General features: G+C 35.3%; 1 protein-coding gene across 1 annotated transcript in view; it reads right to left on the minus strand.

The window, feature by feature from the left end:
• Positions 1-20,686, minus strand: part of LOC134269528 (nonsense-mediated mRNA decay factor SMG7-like) — a 95,553-nt gene that overhangs the window by 24,293 nt on the left and 50,574 nt on the right. The window contains exons 8-9 of the mRNA XM_062751729.1: positions 14,573-14,644; positions 8,654-8,807 (exon numbers count right to left, since the gene is read on the minus strand). Coding sequence (XP_062607713.1) covers positions 8,654-8,807; positions 14,573-14,644 — 226 coding nt within the window. The remainder of the gene's footprint in view (positions 1-8,653; positions 8,808-14,572; positions 14,645-20,686) is intronic.

The raw sequence follows: 20,686 nt of genomic DNA on the forward strand, positions 1-20,686 counted from the left end.
ATAGAGCCCCACCCTAACACCAGAACTCCTGATCTGGGGCCATAAAATTCAAAATATGCTCATCATAACTATGCACTTAGTTGGTTTATTTAATACACAGGAGCAGAGAAGAAGATTTTCAAAGAAATAATGCATTTTCACTATATACTTATTTAGCCCTGGCCTAGAACCCTTGACCCCAGGGCCATGAATTTCACAATTTTGGTAGAGGACCCAATGCTGATTACAATCATGCAAACAGTTTGACTGCTTGATGTCCAGGAGTAAAGAAGAAGATTTTCAAAGATTGCACTAATTTTAGTGGTTTTGGCCCCACCCCTCAGGCCCCAGGGGAGCAGGGAGCATGAAAATCACAATTTTTGTTCCCCTTCACCCATAGATGCTTTGCACCAAATTTGGTTGAAATTGGTTCAGTGGTTGCAGAGAAGAAGCTGAAAATGTTCAAATGTTAACGCACAATGCACGATGCACGACGACGAACGAAAACAGATGGCAATAGGTCACCTGAGTTTACTCAGGTGACCTAAAAACAAATAGCAATAGGTCACCTGAGTGTACTCAGAAGAACTAAAAAAACAGGACTGACTGACGTACAGGTCAAAAACATTATACCTCATGCAACTTGCTGCATGGGGTATAATAAAAACTAATAAACAGAAATAGGTATTTTAGTATCAGCTACATGTGTGCAAAGTTACACTGAAATCAAACTGAAACTGTATTTGAAGTAGCATTTTGAAAGGATTACACAGAAATTTCTATTTTAGTGACCTGTGACAGCACCACCGTTCATCAAAATCAAATCCCAATACAGAGATAGAATTATGTATCTTAGTGTGGACTCTTTGTGTGCCAAGTTATATTGAAATCAGACTAAAACTGAAAGAGAAGTATTTCACAGAAATTTCTATTCTCAGTAACCATGGCAACATCAATCATCAAAATCAAAAACTTATATATAAAGAATTATGTATCCTAGTGTAGTCTATTCATTTGCTAAGTCATATTGAAATTAGACAAATGGTAGGAGGAGTAGCATTTTGAAAAATTGTTTACAGATAGACAGATAGACAACAGATACCATAATATCACAGCATATATAAGCTCTTCTGGTCTCTGACCATTACAGTTAAAAATTTATTCTAAATTGTGTCTCCACCCAACCACCTGGAGTTCTGATCTGTACAATTTTGAATCTACACTACCTGAGGATGCTTCCATATAAATATCACTAATCATGGTTTTGTTGTCACTGAAAAGATTTTTTTAGATATTTCCTATATATTTCTATTTAAAACTGATTGCCCATTTACACTACCTTATGCTTCAATATAAATATCACCAATCATGACTTTGCAGTTCTGTATTTATTTAATGATTATGAATCTATATTATAATGATTAATAAATCAAACTGTAGTAGTTTCTTAAATAGCGGTTCAATTAATCTCGTGATATGAAACTCAATGTACAAAACCTAATCTCAGCGAGATGTTGTAAGGACTAAAACTTTTGGTCTGACGTCCACTACGACATCTCATTTTCACTATATAATCAATAGAGCGCCGCTCTAACACCAGAACCCCTGACCCTGGTGCTATAAAATTCACAATTTTGGAAGAGGCACTCTTGCTCATCATAACTATGTACTTAGTTTATTTAATACCCAGAAGCAGAGAAGAAGATTTTCAAAGAATTAATGCATTTTCACTGTATAATCAATAAAATCCTGTCCTAACACCAGAAACCTTGACCCTGGGGCCATAAAATTCACAATTTTGGGTTAGGCACTCTTGCTCATCATAACTATGTACTTAGTTAGTTTATTTAATACCTAGGAAAAGAGAAGAAAATTTTCAAAGAATTAATGCATTTTCACTATATTATCAATAAAGCCCCACCCTAACACCAGAACCTCTGACCCTGGAGCAATAAAATTCACAAATTTGGGTTAGGCACTCTTGCTCATCATAACTATGTACTTAGTTTATTCAATACCCAGGAGCAGAGAAGATTTTCAAAGAAATAATGCATTTTCACTATATAATCTATATAGCCCTGCCTAGCACTAGAACCCCTGACCCTGGGGCCATGAATTTCACAATTCTGGTAGAGGACTCAATGCTCATTACAGTAAGACTCATTTAGTGCAAACACGGATATAGTGAATTCACGGATATAGCGAAGTTATCTTGGATCCCCAGCTATGTGAATGTAATGTATTCCTTATACAGATATAACGAATTATGGATATAGCAAAGTAAATTTATAGGTTCCAAAGACCTCGCTATAACCGAGTTTTACTGTACATTCATGCCAACAGTTTGACTGCTTCATGTCCAGGAGTAAAAAAGAACATTTTTAAAGATTTCATTAATTTTAGTGGTTATAGCTCCATCCAAGAGGCCTCAGGGGGGCAGGGACCATAAATTTCCCAATTTTTGTTCCCCTTCACCCAAAGATGCTGTATACCAAATTTGGTTGAAATCGGTTTAGTGGTTTCAGAGAAGAAGCTGTAAATGTTCAAAAGTAAAGACACAACACACAACGACAGAAGAAAACGGATAGGAAAAGGCCTAATTGACCTAACGATCTGAAAACAAATTCCTGCAGAATTCAAAAAGTAGGTCACAGTGACCTACTTTTTCATATATACATACAAGTCCCCAAGATCCATCAACTTACAAGATTTGGTGATTCTAAACCTCTAAAATAATGGGATTAAATGTTATAGAAAAGATAAGCCATACAAGAGGCCCACGGGCCTTCTAGGTCACCTGAGCATCATGAAACAACTTTTCCAAAAATTGAATTTGGATCGTGTTTTAAACCAGATGCCATGAAATTCACAATTTTGAAAGAGGCACCATTGCTTATCATAATTATACACTTAGAATGCTTACTCTAGTTACTTAATACCCAGAGTTAGATCAGAGTAAGAAAGAGAAAATGAATTTTTACTTTATAACCAGTTGTGCACCCTATACCACAGGAACCACTGACCCTGGGGCCACATATTTCAAAATTTTGGAAATTTTGTCATAAATTTAATTTCATCATAAATGGCTGATTAATACGCAGAGCAGATTTCAAAGCATTTATTTATCTTCAGACTATATACTGTTACCCCCCCCCCCCTCCCTCCCGATACCCCTGACCCAGAGAACATGGAATTAATCATTTTGCTAGATGCACCTTTCTTCTTCATAAATATATGTACTAAGATCATTGGCATAATACCTAGAAGCATTGGAAAAGATTTTCAAAGAATTCATGCATTTTCACTATGTATAATCATTAGAGCCCCATCCTAACAACAGAACCCCTGACCCAGGGGCCATGAAATTTCACAGTTTTGGAGGAGGCATCCTTCCTCATCATAACTATGTACATAGTTCATTGGTTTAATACCCAGGAGCAGAGAAGAAGATTTATGAAGAAACAATGTATTTTCACTATATAACCAATAAAGCCTCGCCCTTACATCACAACCCCGAACCCAGGGGCCACAAAATTCACAATTTTTGAAGAAACACTCTTGCTCATCATAACTATATACTTACTTAGTTTGTTTAATACCCAAGAGCAAAGAAGAAGATTTTTAAAGAATTCATGCATTTTCACTATATAATCAAAAGAGTTCCCTCCTTACACCAAAACCCCTGACCAGGGACCATGAAATTCACAAATTTGGAAGAGGCATCTTTCCTCATCATAACTATGTACATGGTTTATTGGTTTCATACCCAGGAGCAGAGAAGAAGATTTTTGAAGAATTAATGCATTTTCACTATATAATCAATACAGCCCTGCCCTAACACCAGAACCCTTGACCCTGGGGCAATAAAATTCACAATTTTGGAGGATGCATCTTGTTAATCATAACTATGTACTTAGTTAGCTTGTTTAATACCGAGGAGCAGAGAAGAAGATTTTCAAAGAATTAATATTTTTTTCACTATACAATCAATAGAGCCCTGCCCTAACACCAAAACCCCTGACCCATGGGCCATGAAATTCACAATTTTTAAAGAGGCACTTTTGGTCATCATAAATATGTTCTTAGTTTATTTAACACCCAGGAGCAGAGAAGAAGATTTTCAAAGAAATAATGCACTTTTACTATATGATCTATATACCCCCGCCCTAACACCAGAACTCCTGACCAAGGGGCCATTTAATACCCAGGAGCAGAGAAGAAGATTTTAAAAGAAATAATGCACTTTTACTATATGATCAATATAGCCCCACCCTAACACCAGTACCCTTGATCCAGGGGCCATGAAATTCACAATTTTTAAAGAGGCACTCTTGGTATCATAACTATGTTCTTAAATAGTAAATTTAATACCCAGGAGCAGAGAAGAAGATTTTCAAAGAAATAATGCACTTTTACCATAAGATCTATATAGCCCCACCCTAACATCAGAACCCCTGACCCAGGGGCCATGAACTTCACAATTTTAAAAGAGGACTCAATGCTGATTACAATCATGTCAACAGTTTGACTGCTTGATTTCCAGAAGAAAAGAAGATTTTTAAAGATTACATTAATTTTAGTGGTTTTGGCCCCACCCCTCAGACCCCAGGGGGGCAGGGACCGTGAAATTCACAAATTTTGTTCCCCTTCTCCCATACTGTAAACGTGGAAATTTTGACGATGTGCTAATTTTGACTATATTGACGATTCTTCTTTCCTCGTCAAAATTTACACTCGTCAAACTTCAAATCATATATATAGCGTCACAACAGACATTGACCATTATACAACTTTACCGTTTAATTTTCTCGGCTTTCCTTTATTTAAACTAAATCAAAGTTACTGTTAATTTCCTTTGTAATAAGTTATGAAAACATAGTGATCTATAATCACACTTTTTAAAAACTATTGAATCCAAGCTAGTGAATCAAATACTTGCATGCGTAACTTAGCGTAATTATCACGCTGTGCTTGACCAAGTTTGTCACCTCAGGCAATGATCGCTTATAATGAAAACAAAAAGAAAAGGTTAATTTATGTAATCAAATTGTACACACTTATAGGGTTTGTACAATCTAACACACTGTAGATGGTCTAACTCAAACTCTGGCATTCATTTTTTTTTAACTTCGTGAATTCAAAGGTACATAACTCTCAATTCAATATTTCGTCAAAATTAACACTCGTCAATTTTCGTAAACAAAAAATCGTCAATTTTTCAACTCGTCAATATAACCACGTTTACAGTAGATGCTGTATACCAAACTTGGTTGAAACTGGTTCAGTGGTTCCAGAGAAGAAGTTAAAAATGTTCAAAAGTTTATAGACGTGACGAACGACGTACGACGACAGATGAAAACGGATAGCAATAGCTCACCTGAGTTTACTCAGGTGACCTAAAAATTCAAAAAGTAGGTCATAGTGACCTATTCTTACATGGGCATTGTTTGAGGACCCAAGATGCATCAACTGACAAAGTTTGATGATCATATGCCTTAAACATGTTAAAGTGTTCAAAATATTCCTCCATAACAATTTGAAAATTGAAAATTTAAAAGGTTTGTTAACATGACCTACTTTTGAGTTAACATGATGTGAAGTCCTAAGATGCCTCAACTTACAAGATTTGATGATCCTAGTCTTTACAGTAAGCAAAATATCAACAATTTTATTAAGTGTAAATTTAGGTCAACTTTGAATTGACCTTGAGACCACGCTCTTTGACCCAGGGTGATGCCTTGAACAATTTTCAATCTTCAACATATCCTGTAAATATGTAAATTTGGTGAAAATCTGCTAGGTGTTTCTGGAGAAAAAGATTTTTTAGCAACCAGTACTTGGGTTTTATTTTCCTGATTATCTTGTTTTAAGGTCCCGACCCTAGTTTTAGTATACATGGTAGCCCTTAGGCCAAGGGGTTCTTGAGTTATGGCCCATAATCTAAAAAGTTTATGCACACCACACGACGCTCAAATGGCCACAGCATTAGCTCTTTGAGCCTATGGCTCAGAAGGGTTGATTTCATTTTATATTTTAATTAAAAATTTTAATTATATGTATAATTAAACAGTGTTTGCAATTACATGGTAAATAAGCTGAACATCAGGGCTAATTTTTAAAACCACTGGCACCTAATAAAAGCATAAAAACACTTGGGAAATGCTAAAAAGGACTTGCTTAAACACAGATATAGATACCTCAGACCTGCTCTAAACAAGTTTCAGCAATGGGTTATTGTTTATCATAGTTGCCAACTCACCCAATTTTGTCGGGTTAAAACCGATTTTCAACCCATAAGCCGATTTTTACCCAATTTTTGCGGAACAACTCGAAAATCTGCTTTCCGCATTTGGTTCGTAAATTTGGTTGCACTTTTAACTTCCAGTCACAACCCAAGCTTAGAACAATGCCAATGGATTAATTATCAGTGCAGGTGTTAAAAATTAACTGGGTGTTGTTCTGACAAATCAATGTACAAGTCAATTTAAAATGGTTTCCGAAAGCGCTAGATCGTTATCAAGGCCGGCAGGAACAAATTTAACCAGAGACAATTCTCTGATTGAACCAAGAAAGAAGGATTATATGGAGATAATGAACAGTATTCAATATCAAAGTCCATAAAACAATACAAAATAGGAGCAGAGCAAACACAGACCTCCGAAACATCAGAGGTGGGATCAGGTGCCAGGTTCTTTTCATGCATTAGATTTTGCACAAATTCTGTTTCATATGAATATAAAAATAGGTCTGCTAATAACGGAGTACAATTGGCACCAATGGGAATTTCAATAGATTGTTGGAATACTTGGTCTCCACCAGAAGTCTCTGTCGAGACTGTAGCTCTACTGGTTTGTACTTATCAAAAACCATTGCACTATTTTAAGTTTCTTTGTGTAGTCTACTTGTGTGCCAACTTATTTTGAAATCAAACTAAAACTGTAGAAGGAGTAGCGTTTTAAAGGAATTTCACGGAAAATTCTATTTCTAGTAACCATGGCAACACCATTCATTGAAATCATAAACTTATGCACTATTCTTTGTATCTTAGTGTGGTCTACTTGTGTGCCAAGTTATATTGAAATCAGACCAAAGCTGTAGAAGGAGTAGCGTTTCAAAGGAATTTCACAGAAAATTCTATTTTTAGTAACCATGGCAACACCATTCATCGAAATCAAAAACTAATGCACTATTCTATGTATCTTACTGTAGTCTACTTGTGTGCCAAGTTAAATTGAAATCAGACCAAAACTGTAGAAGGAGTAGTGTTTTAAAGGAATTTCACAAAAAATTCTATTTTTAGTAACCATGGCAACACCGTTCACCAAAATCAAAAACCGATGCACTATTCTATGTATCTTAGTGTAGTCTACTTGTGTGCCAAGTTATATTGAAATCAGACCAAAACTGTAGAAGGAGTAGCGTTTTAAAGGCATTTCACAGAAAATTCTATTTTTAGTAACCATGGCAACACCGTTCATTGAAATCAAAAACTGATGCACTATTCTATGTATCTTACTGTAGTCTACTTGTGTGCCAAGTTAAATTGAAATCAGAACAAAACTGTAGAAGGAGTAGCGTTTTAAAGGAATTTCACAGAAAAGTTATTTTTAGTAACCATGGCAACACCGTTCACCGAAATCAAAAACCGATGCACTATTCTATGTACCTTAGTGTAGTCTACTTGTGTGCCAAGTTATATTGAAATCAGACCAAAACTGTAGAAGGAGTAGCGTTTTAAAGGAATTTCACAGAAAATTCTATTTTTAGTAACCATGGCAACACCATTCATCGAAATCAAAAACTGATGCACTATTCTATGTATCTTAGTGTAGTCTACTTGTGTGCCAAGTTATATTGAAATCAGACCAAAACTGTAGAAGGAGTAGCATTTTTAAGGAATTTCACAGAAAATTCTATTTTTAGTAACCATGGCAACACGGTTCATCAAAATCAAAAATCGATGCACTATTCTATGTATCTTAGTGTAGTCTACTTGTGTGCCAAGTAATATTGAAATCAGACTAAAATTGTAGGAGGAGTAGCGTTTTGAAATATTGTTTACAGACAGACGGACAGACAGACAGACAGAGGACGGACGCCGGACGCATTACTATCGCATAAGCTCTTCTGGTCTCTGACCAGTAGAGCTAAAAAACCACATAGATATTGTCAATCAAAAACTCAAGCATCTCTTTGATGTCAACTTCAGAGTACTTGTGTGTGCAATCAGATTGTATTTTAACAAAATAATTTTGCAAATGACCAGTGACCAGCTGTACATGCAGGTAAATACATTTACGAGTTCCATTTTTATTGAAAAAGAAGCTGTCAATGATATCAAAAAGCCTGGACTTTAATTTATCATGGAGAATGGTTGTGTATAAAGTTGTAAAGTCATAAGTTTTTAAGCTGCTCCTTTTGGTAAATTTTGGTAAAAAGAGAAACAATATTTATGTGGTACATATGCTGGAGGTTGGCAAGTATGTTGTTTATAACATTAAACCCTAGTGGCAGTTGAAAGCCCTACACTGCTCAGATGAGCTAAAAAGCCACTGTGAAATGTATTTTTTTTTTACAGCATTTCTTGACTTTTGTGCCACTGTTTCAAAATTCTTCAATTCAAGTTAGTTAAGAATGATTATACGAATATGACAATATGTTCATTCAGTCTTACATGTCTTTTGTGAGTTTTGTGTACATTTTTTCCAAATTAGTAGCAGCAGCGGGAAAAGGATGTCGGAGAGCTAGGCTGCGGATATAATAAAAAACTGTGGTTAACTTGTTTCCCCTTGCAGCCTCCACAATAGCAAGCTGATTGTATGGTTGTCCTACAAAAACAGAAAACACTGCCAATCATTCATCTTAAATTTACAATTTATACTGTATGTGTTACATGTACATATATAAAATTAACACTGAAATAAGTAGTTACAAAACAAGAGGCCCATGGGCCACATTGCTCACCTGAGAAACTTTGGCCATTCTGTCATTTAGCAGATATTCCCCTTTGTAATACCAATCTTGACCTTGACAATCCTAAAGGGTCATGCTTCAAACAATTTAAAATCTACACTACCCAAACATGCTTCCACATAAGTTTCAGCATTTATACTTCACATATGTATTCTTTGTGGCAAGACCTTTCATTGGATACCTTGACCTTTTGACCTTGACCTTGGAGATTTCTGTACTTATGAAAAAACTTTAATCTTGGCCTACTTTCATATTTCATATTTCCAATGAGAATACCCTACTTTGGGTACCAATATATTAAATTTGCATTTAAGAAAAGTTTAATCTTCGCTTTGTTGCCATACGGGGCATCAGTGTTTTACAAACACATCTTCACATCTTATTGCCTATATTTTTCTATGTCAAACTTGTGCAATAGAGTGAAATTTTAGATGTTTTTAATGAATTTATTTTTCAGGAAAATTCTTTGAATTAATTATTATTTTCAGAGTTCAAATTGAAATATGTAAATAAAGATTTATTTCATTCAAACTATAAATTAACGAATGTGTTTTGTTATTTTATTATTTATGAAGTCTGACAGGTAAGGTATTTCAGGTAATCTTTCTTTAGGGTTTACCTGTAGATTTGTAGCTATTTATAGATGTGTTCAGTAAGTCGACAGGTCATTCTGGATTGGTCATGTGATTTTAGAAGGGAATTTTTATTGTACATGTATTCTGATTTTTCATGCCCAAGCATTCAGATGGGTGTGAGAGTGTTCTAGGACATTTTAAGAAGTTTTTCTATTAGTTGAATTTGATATTCTTAGGTTGAAACTATTTCTGGACTGAGTTTATTCCATGATCAGGTTTGTGTTTAATTTAGGTTTTCATAATTTCTTTATTTTCCCTACTTTATCTACTTTGTGTGAATGTTTGAATGTTAGGCAGCATAAGGGAGTGAAAGTCTTTTGTGAGATTTGTATGGAAGCTGTAAATAAATTATGTAAATATAACAGCATTAAAAAGAGTTTATTTTATTTCTAAATAATTTGCTAAAATTTGCATGGAGAAAATGAGTGCTTTTAAGTTATAGAGTTCTGAAGTAAACAAATTCCTACAGTATTCATTTTTTAAATAATTCAGTACACTGAACAACATATCATTTCTTTTTACATTTAGAACACCATATTATTCAGACAGCTAGACAGCTGAGTTTTGTATATATATATATATATATATATATATATATATATGCCAGATCTTTGCGCCTCATGGGAGGTATAAAGGTTAATTGTGATTTGGTAGAAAAAATGAATTCAGCATTATTTTTTTAATATTGATGAATTACAAGCTATTTCTGAAAGTATTTAAACTCACTTTTCTTATTTGTTCAATTCATGTAATTTATGAGTTTTGCATGAGGTTATCTGTTATTTTAAATTTATTTAGTTTGTGTTCATTGGAAATTATTGAATATTCTAAGCTTATTTATAATGAGTTTATGACAAACATTGTTGTTTGAAAGGATAATAGTTAATATTGGAAATTTTGGTTTTATTTTAGGTCATTACTGCTTTGCTTGTGAATATTTGCATGCAGAGTTATTGTTCTTGTATTTATAATTTTAAAACATATTAAAGGGTCATCTTTACCATACATCTATAATGGGCAATATTACACCATCACAATAAACCCATGAATATAACCAGATGGATTGTGTTCGTTGTCTATTTCCACCTGGTTTCACTTGGATTCCCTATTGTGGCCCTGCCCTACCCCTGGGGGTCATGATTTGAACAATTTAGAATGGTTCTTGAGAAGAAGATTTTTTAATGACCCCACCCGATTTTTAAATTTTCTTGATTATCTCCCCTTGGAAGTGGACTTGGCCCTTCAATTTAATAATCTAAATTTCCCTTCACTCAAGAATGCTTTGTACCAAGTTTGATTAAAATCGGCCCGGTGGAAGAAGTTTAAAATGTGAAAAATTAAAAGAGGGCCGGACGGACAGAAAGAGGGACAGACGACGGACAACGGGTGATCAAAAAAACTCACTTGAGCTTTCAGCTCAGGTGCAAACCGAAGGGGTCATGATTTGAACAAACTTGAATCTACACTGCCTAAGGATACTTCAAGAAAAATATGCTTAATCATGGCTTTGCTATTCTTGAGAAGAAGATTTTTAAAGAATTTTTCTATATATTTCTATGTAAAACTTTGATCAGCCATTGTGGCCCTAACCTACCCCAGGTGTCATAATTTGAACAAAATTGAATCTACACTACCAAAGGATGCTTCCATATTAATATGACTAATTATGGCTTTGCTATTAATAAGCAGAAGATTTTTAAAGAATTTTTCCATATATTCTATGTAAAACTGAGATCAGCCATTGTGGCCTGGCTACCCCCAAAGGTCATGATTTGAACAAAATTGAATCTACACTTCCTGAGGATGCTTCCATTTAAACATGATCATTTATGCCTTTGCTATTCTTGAGAAGATTTTTAAGAATTTCTTTACAAATTTCTATGTAAGATTTTGATTGGCCATTGAAGCCTCGCCCTACCCCCAGGGGTCATGATTTGAACAAACTTGAATATACACTACCTGAGGATGCTTCCCTATAAGTTTCCTTTTTCCTGGTAAAGTGGTTCTTGAGAAGAAGATTTTTAAAGAATTTTCCTATATATTTCTATGATATCTTTGATCGGCCATTGAAGCCTTGCCCTACCCATTCCCCCCCCCCCCCCCCCCCCCCCCCCCCCCCCCCCCCGGTCATGATTTGAACAAATCTATATCTACACTACCTGAGGATTCTTCTATACGAATATGATCAGTCATGCCTCTGCTATTCGTAAGAAAAAGATTTTTCTATATATTTCTATGTAAAACTTTGATCGGCCATTGAAGCCTTGTCCTACCCCCAGGGGTCATGATTTGAACAAACTTGAAAATACACTACCTGAGGATGCTTCCCTATAAGTTTCATCTTTCCTTGCACAGTGGTTCTTGAGAAGAAGATTTTTAAAGAATTTTCCTATATATTTCTATGTATAACTTTGCTCGGCCATTGCGCCCCATCCTTCCCCAAGGGATCATGATTTGAACAAAGTTGAGTCTACACTATCTAAGGATTCTTCCATATAAATATGATCAGTCATGCCTTTGCTATTCTTGAGAAGAAGATTTTGAAAGAATTTCCCTATATATTTCTATGTAAAACTTTGACCGGCCATTGTGGCCCCGCCTTTACCCATGGGTTATAATTTGAATAAGCCTAAATCTACACTACCTGAGGATGCTTCCCTATACGTTTCAACTTTCCTGGCACAGTGGTTCTAGAGAAGAAGATTTTTAAAACATACCACCAAATTTTCACTATTTCTGAATTATTGCAGAATCACTTGAGCCTTCGGCTCAGGTGAGCAAGAAATCAGAAAAATTGTCCATATCTCATGAATGGAAGTGACGTCATGAATATAAAAAAATTCCAATAAGGTTCAGATCAATATCTATCAGATCTGAAAGTTTCGTGAAAATCAACCAAGCCATTTCCGAGAATTGCATGCACAAAAATTGGTCAGAAAAAAAATAATAATAGGGAAAAAGAAACCGAACAAAAACAATAAGGTCTTCCATTGAAAACAGAAGACCTTAATAATAAGAAACAGTAGAATCACTAGAAGGTCTCCCGTGAAGACGGAAGACCTTAATAAAAAGAATAAAAAAATCAACAAACAATGTCTCCCCTTTGAAGTGGAGACATAATGAGGGGCATGTGATATATAAAGGTAACTTAATGATCAAATATATTATACAATTATGGACTTCAGTGTAGGTCGATATGTGGTTATAAGGACTCATGGCAATTGATATTGACCGAAGACACAGAAAGTGTTAGTGATCATTTTCTATGTCTGAGGTCAATATCAATTGCCATGAGTCCTTATAACCACATATTAACTGTTCACTGAAGTCCATAATAGTTATATTATATAATCACTCAAATTGAATGCACTGAATGCACTGACACAGTCCTAACTGAACGGACCTGGCTGTCATTACGTCACAATGGTTAAATTCACGCTTCTTATATTATGACATCACATACTACAGCGTCGTGCCAAAAGTATTCGCGGAAAAATGGCGGCCGTCGTAAAACGTTCACGCTTTGCGTTTTTTCAAATCGTCCTAAATCATTATGCAATCGCTTTTTTGTATTTTGACATCATCCCCAAAACCGCGTAAGGTCAAAGTTTACCGTGATGTCATGTTTGACGTCTGCTAAAGTTAGAGTCCGAATATTACGGACTGTAAACAAGATGGGTAGAAAATCAAAAGAACTGTCACTAGAGATAAAACAGCTGATTATAGATTTGAAAGAAAACGGACATAAAGTAAATGAGATCTCAAGAATTATGAAAATTCCCGAATCTACATGTAGATCAATTTTGAAAACATTTCATCGGCGAAAAAGTGTGGAAAGAGCTCCTCGTTCGGGACGTCCCAGGAAAGTGTCAAAACGTGGAGAAGTAAGATTACTTCGTATGGTTAGGAAGAACAGGGGAAGTGTTTTGAAGGATATAACAACTGATTTTAATGATGGAAATTATTGTGAACCTATTAGTGAACGGACAGTCAAGCGGATTTTACATAATAACAAAATTTACAGAAGAGTAGTGAGAAAACGTATGGTTGTCAAAGAAGTAAATAGAAAGAAACGTTTAGCATGGTGCTTACTCAAATGAAGATGGACTGTTGAACAAAACTGGAGACCTATCATATTTAGTGATGAATCTCAAGTGGTTATAGGGCAAAATAATCGTGTTGTAGAGGAATATAAACGTGCAAATAATATTACAAGGTAATATTAAGGTATGGTGTGGCCAGCAAACCAAGACGACAATGCGCCGGTACATAGAGCCCGTGTTGTAGAGGAATATAAACGTGCAAATAATATTCGAGGTATGGTGTGGCCAGCCCAGAGTCCGGACATTAATATCATTGAAAACTGTTGGCATAGAATTAAAAGACAGATCCAAAATCACGCCGGAGATATTACCACCCCTGATCAGCTGTTCGATGTTATTTTACACACTTGGCAGAATTTCACCATAGAATATATTCAAAACCTTTATAAATCCATCCCAAAACGCATCATGGCATGTATACGATCCAAGGGACATTTAACAAAGTACTAAAGGTAAGCGTTTGTTTTGTTTTTGTTGTATTTGGGTGACTTTTATGTTGCAAGCACGATAACTCTCAAATCACGTCCGCCATTTTTCCGCGAATACTTGTGGCACGACGCTGTACGTAACTTTAGTGCAAATGAACGACGTGTCGTGCGATATTATTTTCCGTGGACGCACTTCTTTGTCGATATCACAAAAGGAAGAATATCACGTGACATACTTTCAGCCAATGAAAACTACGAAAATAATCTTTATATAATATCATAATTTAATGAATTTACATTTGTTATCACAGGAATTTTTTGTTTTTTTTTTTTTACATCAGATTGTCCAGAAATATCATTTGTATGTAAACATATGCAATCAAAACACAAAAACATTGATCTGGAACAGAATTAAATCAACTTATAGTAAATCAATATTCCATAGAGAACTTACCATTGAATGGCACAAGGTTTGCAGCATGCCAGTAAAATGTTTGGGCTTGTTCAACCTGTTGTCTGTATCGAGCTGAAAAAAGGTTTGTAAATTTAACTATATATTTACATTTTGTTGAGCACTGGTATTAAGACTGTATGTGAAACAGTAAGTATACTCGTAATCAAAGCTTATTAAGGACATTGGCAAGTCACAGTAATCTGGAGAAAAAAGGTTTAGATTATGTTGGGGTTTTTTTCATTTTATGAAACAGTCAATTCGATAAACTTGCCCCAAATGAAATTATTCATGAGTGATCTCCCATTTATGGAACTCTCTAGACTGTGAAAATCGTAAATATATTAAGGTAAAGATGAAGCAAGCAAGATCATCATCAACAGGTAGATTCTTCACAACTTTCAAACTAAAATAATAAACAAGAGGTCCATGGGCCTTATAGGTCACCTGAGCATCATGCAACAACTTTCCAACAATTGAATTTGGTCTATGTTTTAAACTTAAGACATCATGGCATTCACAATTTTGAAAGAGGCACCATTGCTAATCATAACTATACACTTAGCATGATTAGTTTGGTTACTTTAAACCCATAAACAGAGTAGGGGAACAAAAGAAATGCATTTCAAGTAATCAGTAATATTCAGCAATAATCAGTAGTGCCAATACCACACATGAACCCCTGACCATTGGTCCACATTTTACAATTTTGGAAAAGGCACCCTTGCTTATCAAACATGTTTGATTAATACCAAGAAGATTTCAATCCATTAATGCATTTTTAGTATATAAGTATGGTATCCCTGACCCAGGGGCCTTGAAATTCACAATTCAGGAATAATGGCCCTTGCTAATCATAGCTATATAAGAAGTTCATCTGTTAAATACCAAGGAGCAGAGAAGAAAATTTTCAAAGATTTAATGAAGGATGTGGAGATAACAAACAATATTCAATCTCAAAATCCATAAAACAATACAAAATAGGAGAAGAGCAAACACAGACCTCTGAAACATCAGAGATGGGATCAGGTGCCATGGAGGAGTGAGCATCCCCTGCTGACCGGTCACACCTGCCGTGTGCTCCTTGTCATGATCAGGAAATAACAGAAAAATCCGTCCTCAATTCAGTGTATAAATAATGGACTAACAATTGGTATGAAAAACGTCAGTCAGCATTTGACTCAATGATAAATTGTATTCGCTGACAAGGTCATTGTATCGACCATAGAACTTACGAAATGATGACTTTAAACGAGACTGCTGATATTCTTGTTTCATCAACTTGCTTGTCAATAATTTACCTCATTTTAGAAAATGTTCATATATGTAAAGCATGCTCTTGCGTAACGAATCAACTGAGATATATATACTCTGTACGCAGGTGATGAAGGTATATTGCTGCATTATTAAGGGAAGTTGACGATAGAAAAATTAAAGTCATCACGTTTATCATATAGCTTGGTTGTTAGATTACCATTAACATCTTTTTCAAGTTAAATATCCAAGTATGATACAGATGTGTCAGACTCTGTGGTATCTTTTGTCTCAAGCTCACCGGGATATATCGTGTCGACATAGGAAAATCACTATATAATTAATAGAACCCCATCCTAAAACCAGAACTCTTGATCCTGGAGCGATAAAATTCAATATTTCAGAAGAGGCATTCTTGCTCATCATAACTTATCACTTGGTTAGTTTGTTTAATATCCAGAAGCAGAGAAGAAGATTTTCAAAGAAATTCTGCATTTTCTCTACATAATCAATGGAGTCCCACCCTAACAACAGAACCCCTGACACTGGGGCCATCAAATTCACAATTTTGGAAGAGGCAGTCTTGCTCATCATAACTATATACAGTGGAGCCTCATTTATCCGGACGCTTTGGTTCCCAGTCAATTTGTTCGGATAGGTGAAGCGTCGGGATACCTGAATCACCAGTTAAACAAGACAGTATAACATTTTAAAAATCCGTTCCGATGAAAAATCGTCCGGGTACTGAAGCATCCGGATATCTGGTCCACTGTACATGAACTTAGTTTGTTTATTTAATACCCAGGAGCAGAGAAGATTTTCAAAGAATTAATGTATTTTCACTACATAATCAATAAGAGCCTCACCCGAACAACAGAACCCCTGACCCTGGGGTCATAAAATTCAGGAATTTGGAAGAGGCATTCTCCCTCATCATAAATATGTACTTTAAAGTTTATTTAATACCCAGGAACAGAGAAGAAGATTTTTAAAGAAAAAATGCATTTTCACTATACAGTCGCACCTGCTGTTACGGCCACCCGGAATCAGCGGCCACTCCTCATGAGTGGCCAGTTTCAATCCCGCCCGTTCAATTTTTCACTATATTTTAACTCATTTAAGCGGCCACCTGTCTAACGCGGCCAGTGGCCAGTGTTTTTAGGTCCCGTGCGGTCAACATGCCTGTTTCCAGCGGCCATTTTGTCCGTTTTGTCACATGACTTCCGTCTGACACGTGACCTCGTATCCTCTTACGAAGCCAAACATGAACAGCTGATAATGAGTAAATGACCAATAATTGCAGGTGTAATTTGAATTCTGTCAGGATTTAATGATTTAATTAATATGATTAAATGATTTATTGTGAACATATGTATTTTAGTGTTCTTAATATACGAAAGTTGTTGAATATTTTCATGAACTCAATTTCGCCTGAGGTTATCAAGTCAAGTGGTCAGTCTCATGTTTTAACCTTTTATGTTATATAAATAAATATATATCTAGAAAAAACTAAAAAACTTTACACAGCATCAGGGAAACGCTCAGTTGTTAGAACATTTCATGATTTTCTTGTGATGTAAGTTCTATGGCTGTAAAATTAAATTACCAACACATAAAGAAAAGAAAAGACTTCTTACAGAAATTCATGTAAAATGAAATGTAAGAAAATGGATGTAAATTGACTTAAAATTTTCCAAGTTTTTAAATGTGTTGAAATCGGATTTGGATACATGTGAAAATAAATAAACAACTGTGAATCGCAATTTTTTATTCATTGGATTGAAACCTGGAATAAGTGGCCACCTGTCTTATGTGGCCAATTTATCATTCTCCCACGAGTGGCCTCTTAAAACAGGTTTGACTGTATAACCAATAGATCCCCACCCTAAGACCAGAACCCCTTACCCTGGGGCCATCAATTTCACAATTTTGGAAGAAGCAGTCTTGCTCATCATAACTATATACATGTACTTAGTTAGTTTATTTAATACCCAGGAGCAGAGAAGAAGATTTTCAAAGAAATAATGTATTTTCACTACATAATCAATAGAGCCTCACCCGAACAACAGAACCCCTGACCCTGGGGTCATAAAATTCAGGAATTTGGAAGAGGCATTCTCCCTCATCATAAATATGTACTTTAAAGTTTATTTAATACCCAGGAACAGAGAAGAAGATTTTTAAAGAAATAATGCATTTTCACTATATAACCAATAGAGCCCCACCCTAACAACAGAACCCCTTACCCTGGGGCCATCAATTTCACAATTTTGGAAGAAGCAGTCTTGCTCATCATAACTATATACATGTACTTAGTTAGTTTATTTAATACCCAGGAGCAGAGAAGAAGATTTTCAAAAAATTAATATACTTTCACTATATAATCAATAGAGCCTCGCCCTAAACAACAGAACCCCTGACCCTAGGACCATAAAATTCCCAATTTTGAAGGAGGCATTCTTGCTCATCATATCTATATACTTAGTTAGTTTGTTTAATATCCAGGAGCAGAGAAAAAGATTTTCAAAGAATTAATGTATTTTCACTATATAATCAATAGAGCCTTGCCCTAAACAAAAGAACCCCTGACCCTGGGGGTATCAAATTCACAATTTTAGAAGTGGCATTCTTGCTCATCATAACAATGTATATGTATTTAAAAGTTTATCTAATACCAAAGAGCAGAGAAGATTTTTAAAGAAATAATGCATTTTCACTATATAACCAATAGAGCCCCACCCTAAGACCAGAACCCCTTACCCTGGGGCCATCAAATTCACAATTTTGGAAGAAGCAGTCTTGCTCATCATAACTATATACATGTACTTAGTTAGTTTACTTAATACCGAGCAGAGAAGAAGATTTTAAAAGAATTGATGTATTTTCACTATTTAATCAATAGAGCCTCACCCGAACAACAGAACCCCCGACCCTAAGGCCATAAAATTCGGGAATTTGGAAGAGGCATTCTCCCTCATCATAAATATGTACTTTAAAGCTTATTTAATACCCAGGAACAGAGAAGAAGATTTTTAAAGAAATAATGCATTTTCACTATAAATGTACAATCAATAGAGCCCCGCCCTAGCACGAGAACCCCTGACCCTGGGGTCATGAATTTCACGATTTTTGTAGAGGACTTAAGGTCATTACATTCATGCTAACAGTTTGACTGCTTGATGTCCAGGAGTAAAGGATATGATTTTTAAAGATTTCATTAATGTTATTGGTTTTGGCCCCACTCCTCAGGCCCCGAAAATTCACAAAATTTGTTCCCCTTCACCTATAGATGCTTTATGCCAAATGTGGTGGAAATTGGTTGAGTGGATGCAGAGAGGCCTTGCAGAAATCATTCCTGACTTTGAAATACTTCTCAGGAATTCCTAAGATGCCCCAAGAATTCTTAGGATTTCCTCACAATCTGATTTGAGGATATCCTAAAACTAACAATCCTGAGATTTACATGTAAATTCAGGACATCCTGGGAGGCTGGGATCTCCCAGGACTTTTTTGTTAAACATTTCAAATCTAAATCTTGCCAGGACATTTCAATGGAAAGCCAGGAGTTAATTATTTTTATGATAATCCCATTTTCTAAGACTTTTGACTAAATGTTGGGTCTTTCATAAACAAGACAAATTAAACTTTATAAACATTTACATGTTAATAAATGTTAAAACAGAATGACAAGAATTTATAATATTGCTTTTATTGAAAAATATCCAGAAAATCATTAGATCAATAAATTTTCGATTCTGACATATTATACTTGATACATAGAAAGACACTGGCCCAAGAACAATTTTTTTTCTATTAAATATTTTCTGAAATACTGATGCCGTCATGGAGTGTTATAATACGTTTTAAAGAGAACAAGAGGCCCATGGGCCTTACAGGTCACCTGAGTATCATACCACAACTTTCCAATGATTGAATTTGGTTCATGTTTTAAACTAGATGCCATGGAATTCACAAATTTGAAAGAGTCACCATTGCTCATCATAACCATACACTTAGCAATTGCTTACTTTGGTTACTTAATACCCATAGGCAGGGTAGGGGATCAAAAAATGAATTTCAACTACAAGTAATTAGTAAAAATGTCTACAGGGAAATGTTCGCCTCCATTTAATTTTCACCCCTTTCATCCTACCCTCATTTAGGCAAATTTAATCAGTGAATTTAAGGAATACAGTATTAATTTCTTAAACAAAACAATGAGTGGGTAAAATTTAACAAGAGGTCCATGGGCCTTATAGGTCACCTGAGTATTGTGTAACAACTTTCAAACAAATAACTTTGGTTCGTGTTTTAAACAAGAGGCCATGAAATTTACAATTCATAATTTTGCTTATCATAATTATAAACTTAGCATGCTTACTCTATTAATTAATACCCAGAGGTTGATCAGAGTAACAAAGAGAAAATGCATTTCCACTTTATAACCAGTTTTGCACCTCTCCCCAAAGGAACCACGGACCATGGTGCCATATATTTCAAAATTTTGCAAATTTTATCATAAAATGGTTGATTAATACCAAAGAGTAGATTTCAAAGCATTAATTTATTTTCAGACTATGTAACCCCCCCCTACCCCGACCCAAGGGGGGGCATAAAAAATAACCATTTTGCTAGATACACCTTTCTTCATCATAAATATATATACTTGGATCATTGGCAAAAAACCCAGGAGCAAAGGAAAAGATTTTCAAAGAATTACAGTCAAACTTGTCATAGCGGTCACCTCTATCCAGCGGTCACTTGTCCTATGCGGTCATTTTATTTCCTCCCAATGAAATTTCCTATATAAATTAACTCTATTTAGCGGTCACCTGCGTAACGCGGTCAGCGGTCACCTAATTT

Source organism: Saccostrea cucullata, unplaced genomic scaffold (assembly GCF_032062105.1).
Source record: "Saccostrea cucullata isolate Sc308-1 unplaced genomic scaffold, CSIRO_AGI_Scuc_v1 ctg209, whole genome shotgun sequence".
NCBI lineage: Eukaryota > Metazoa > Mollusca > Bivalvia > Ostreida > Ostreidae > Saccostrea > Saccostrea cuccullata.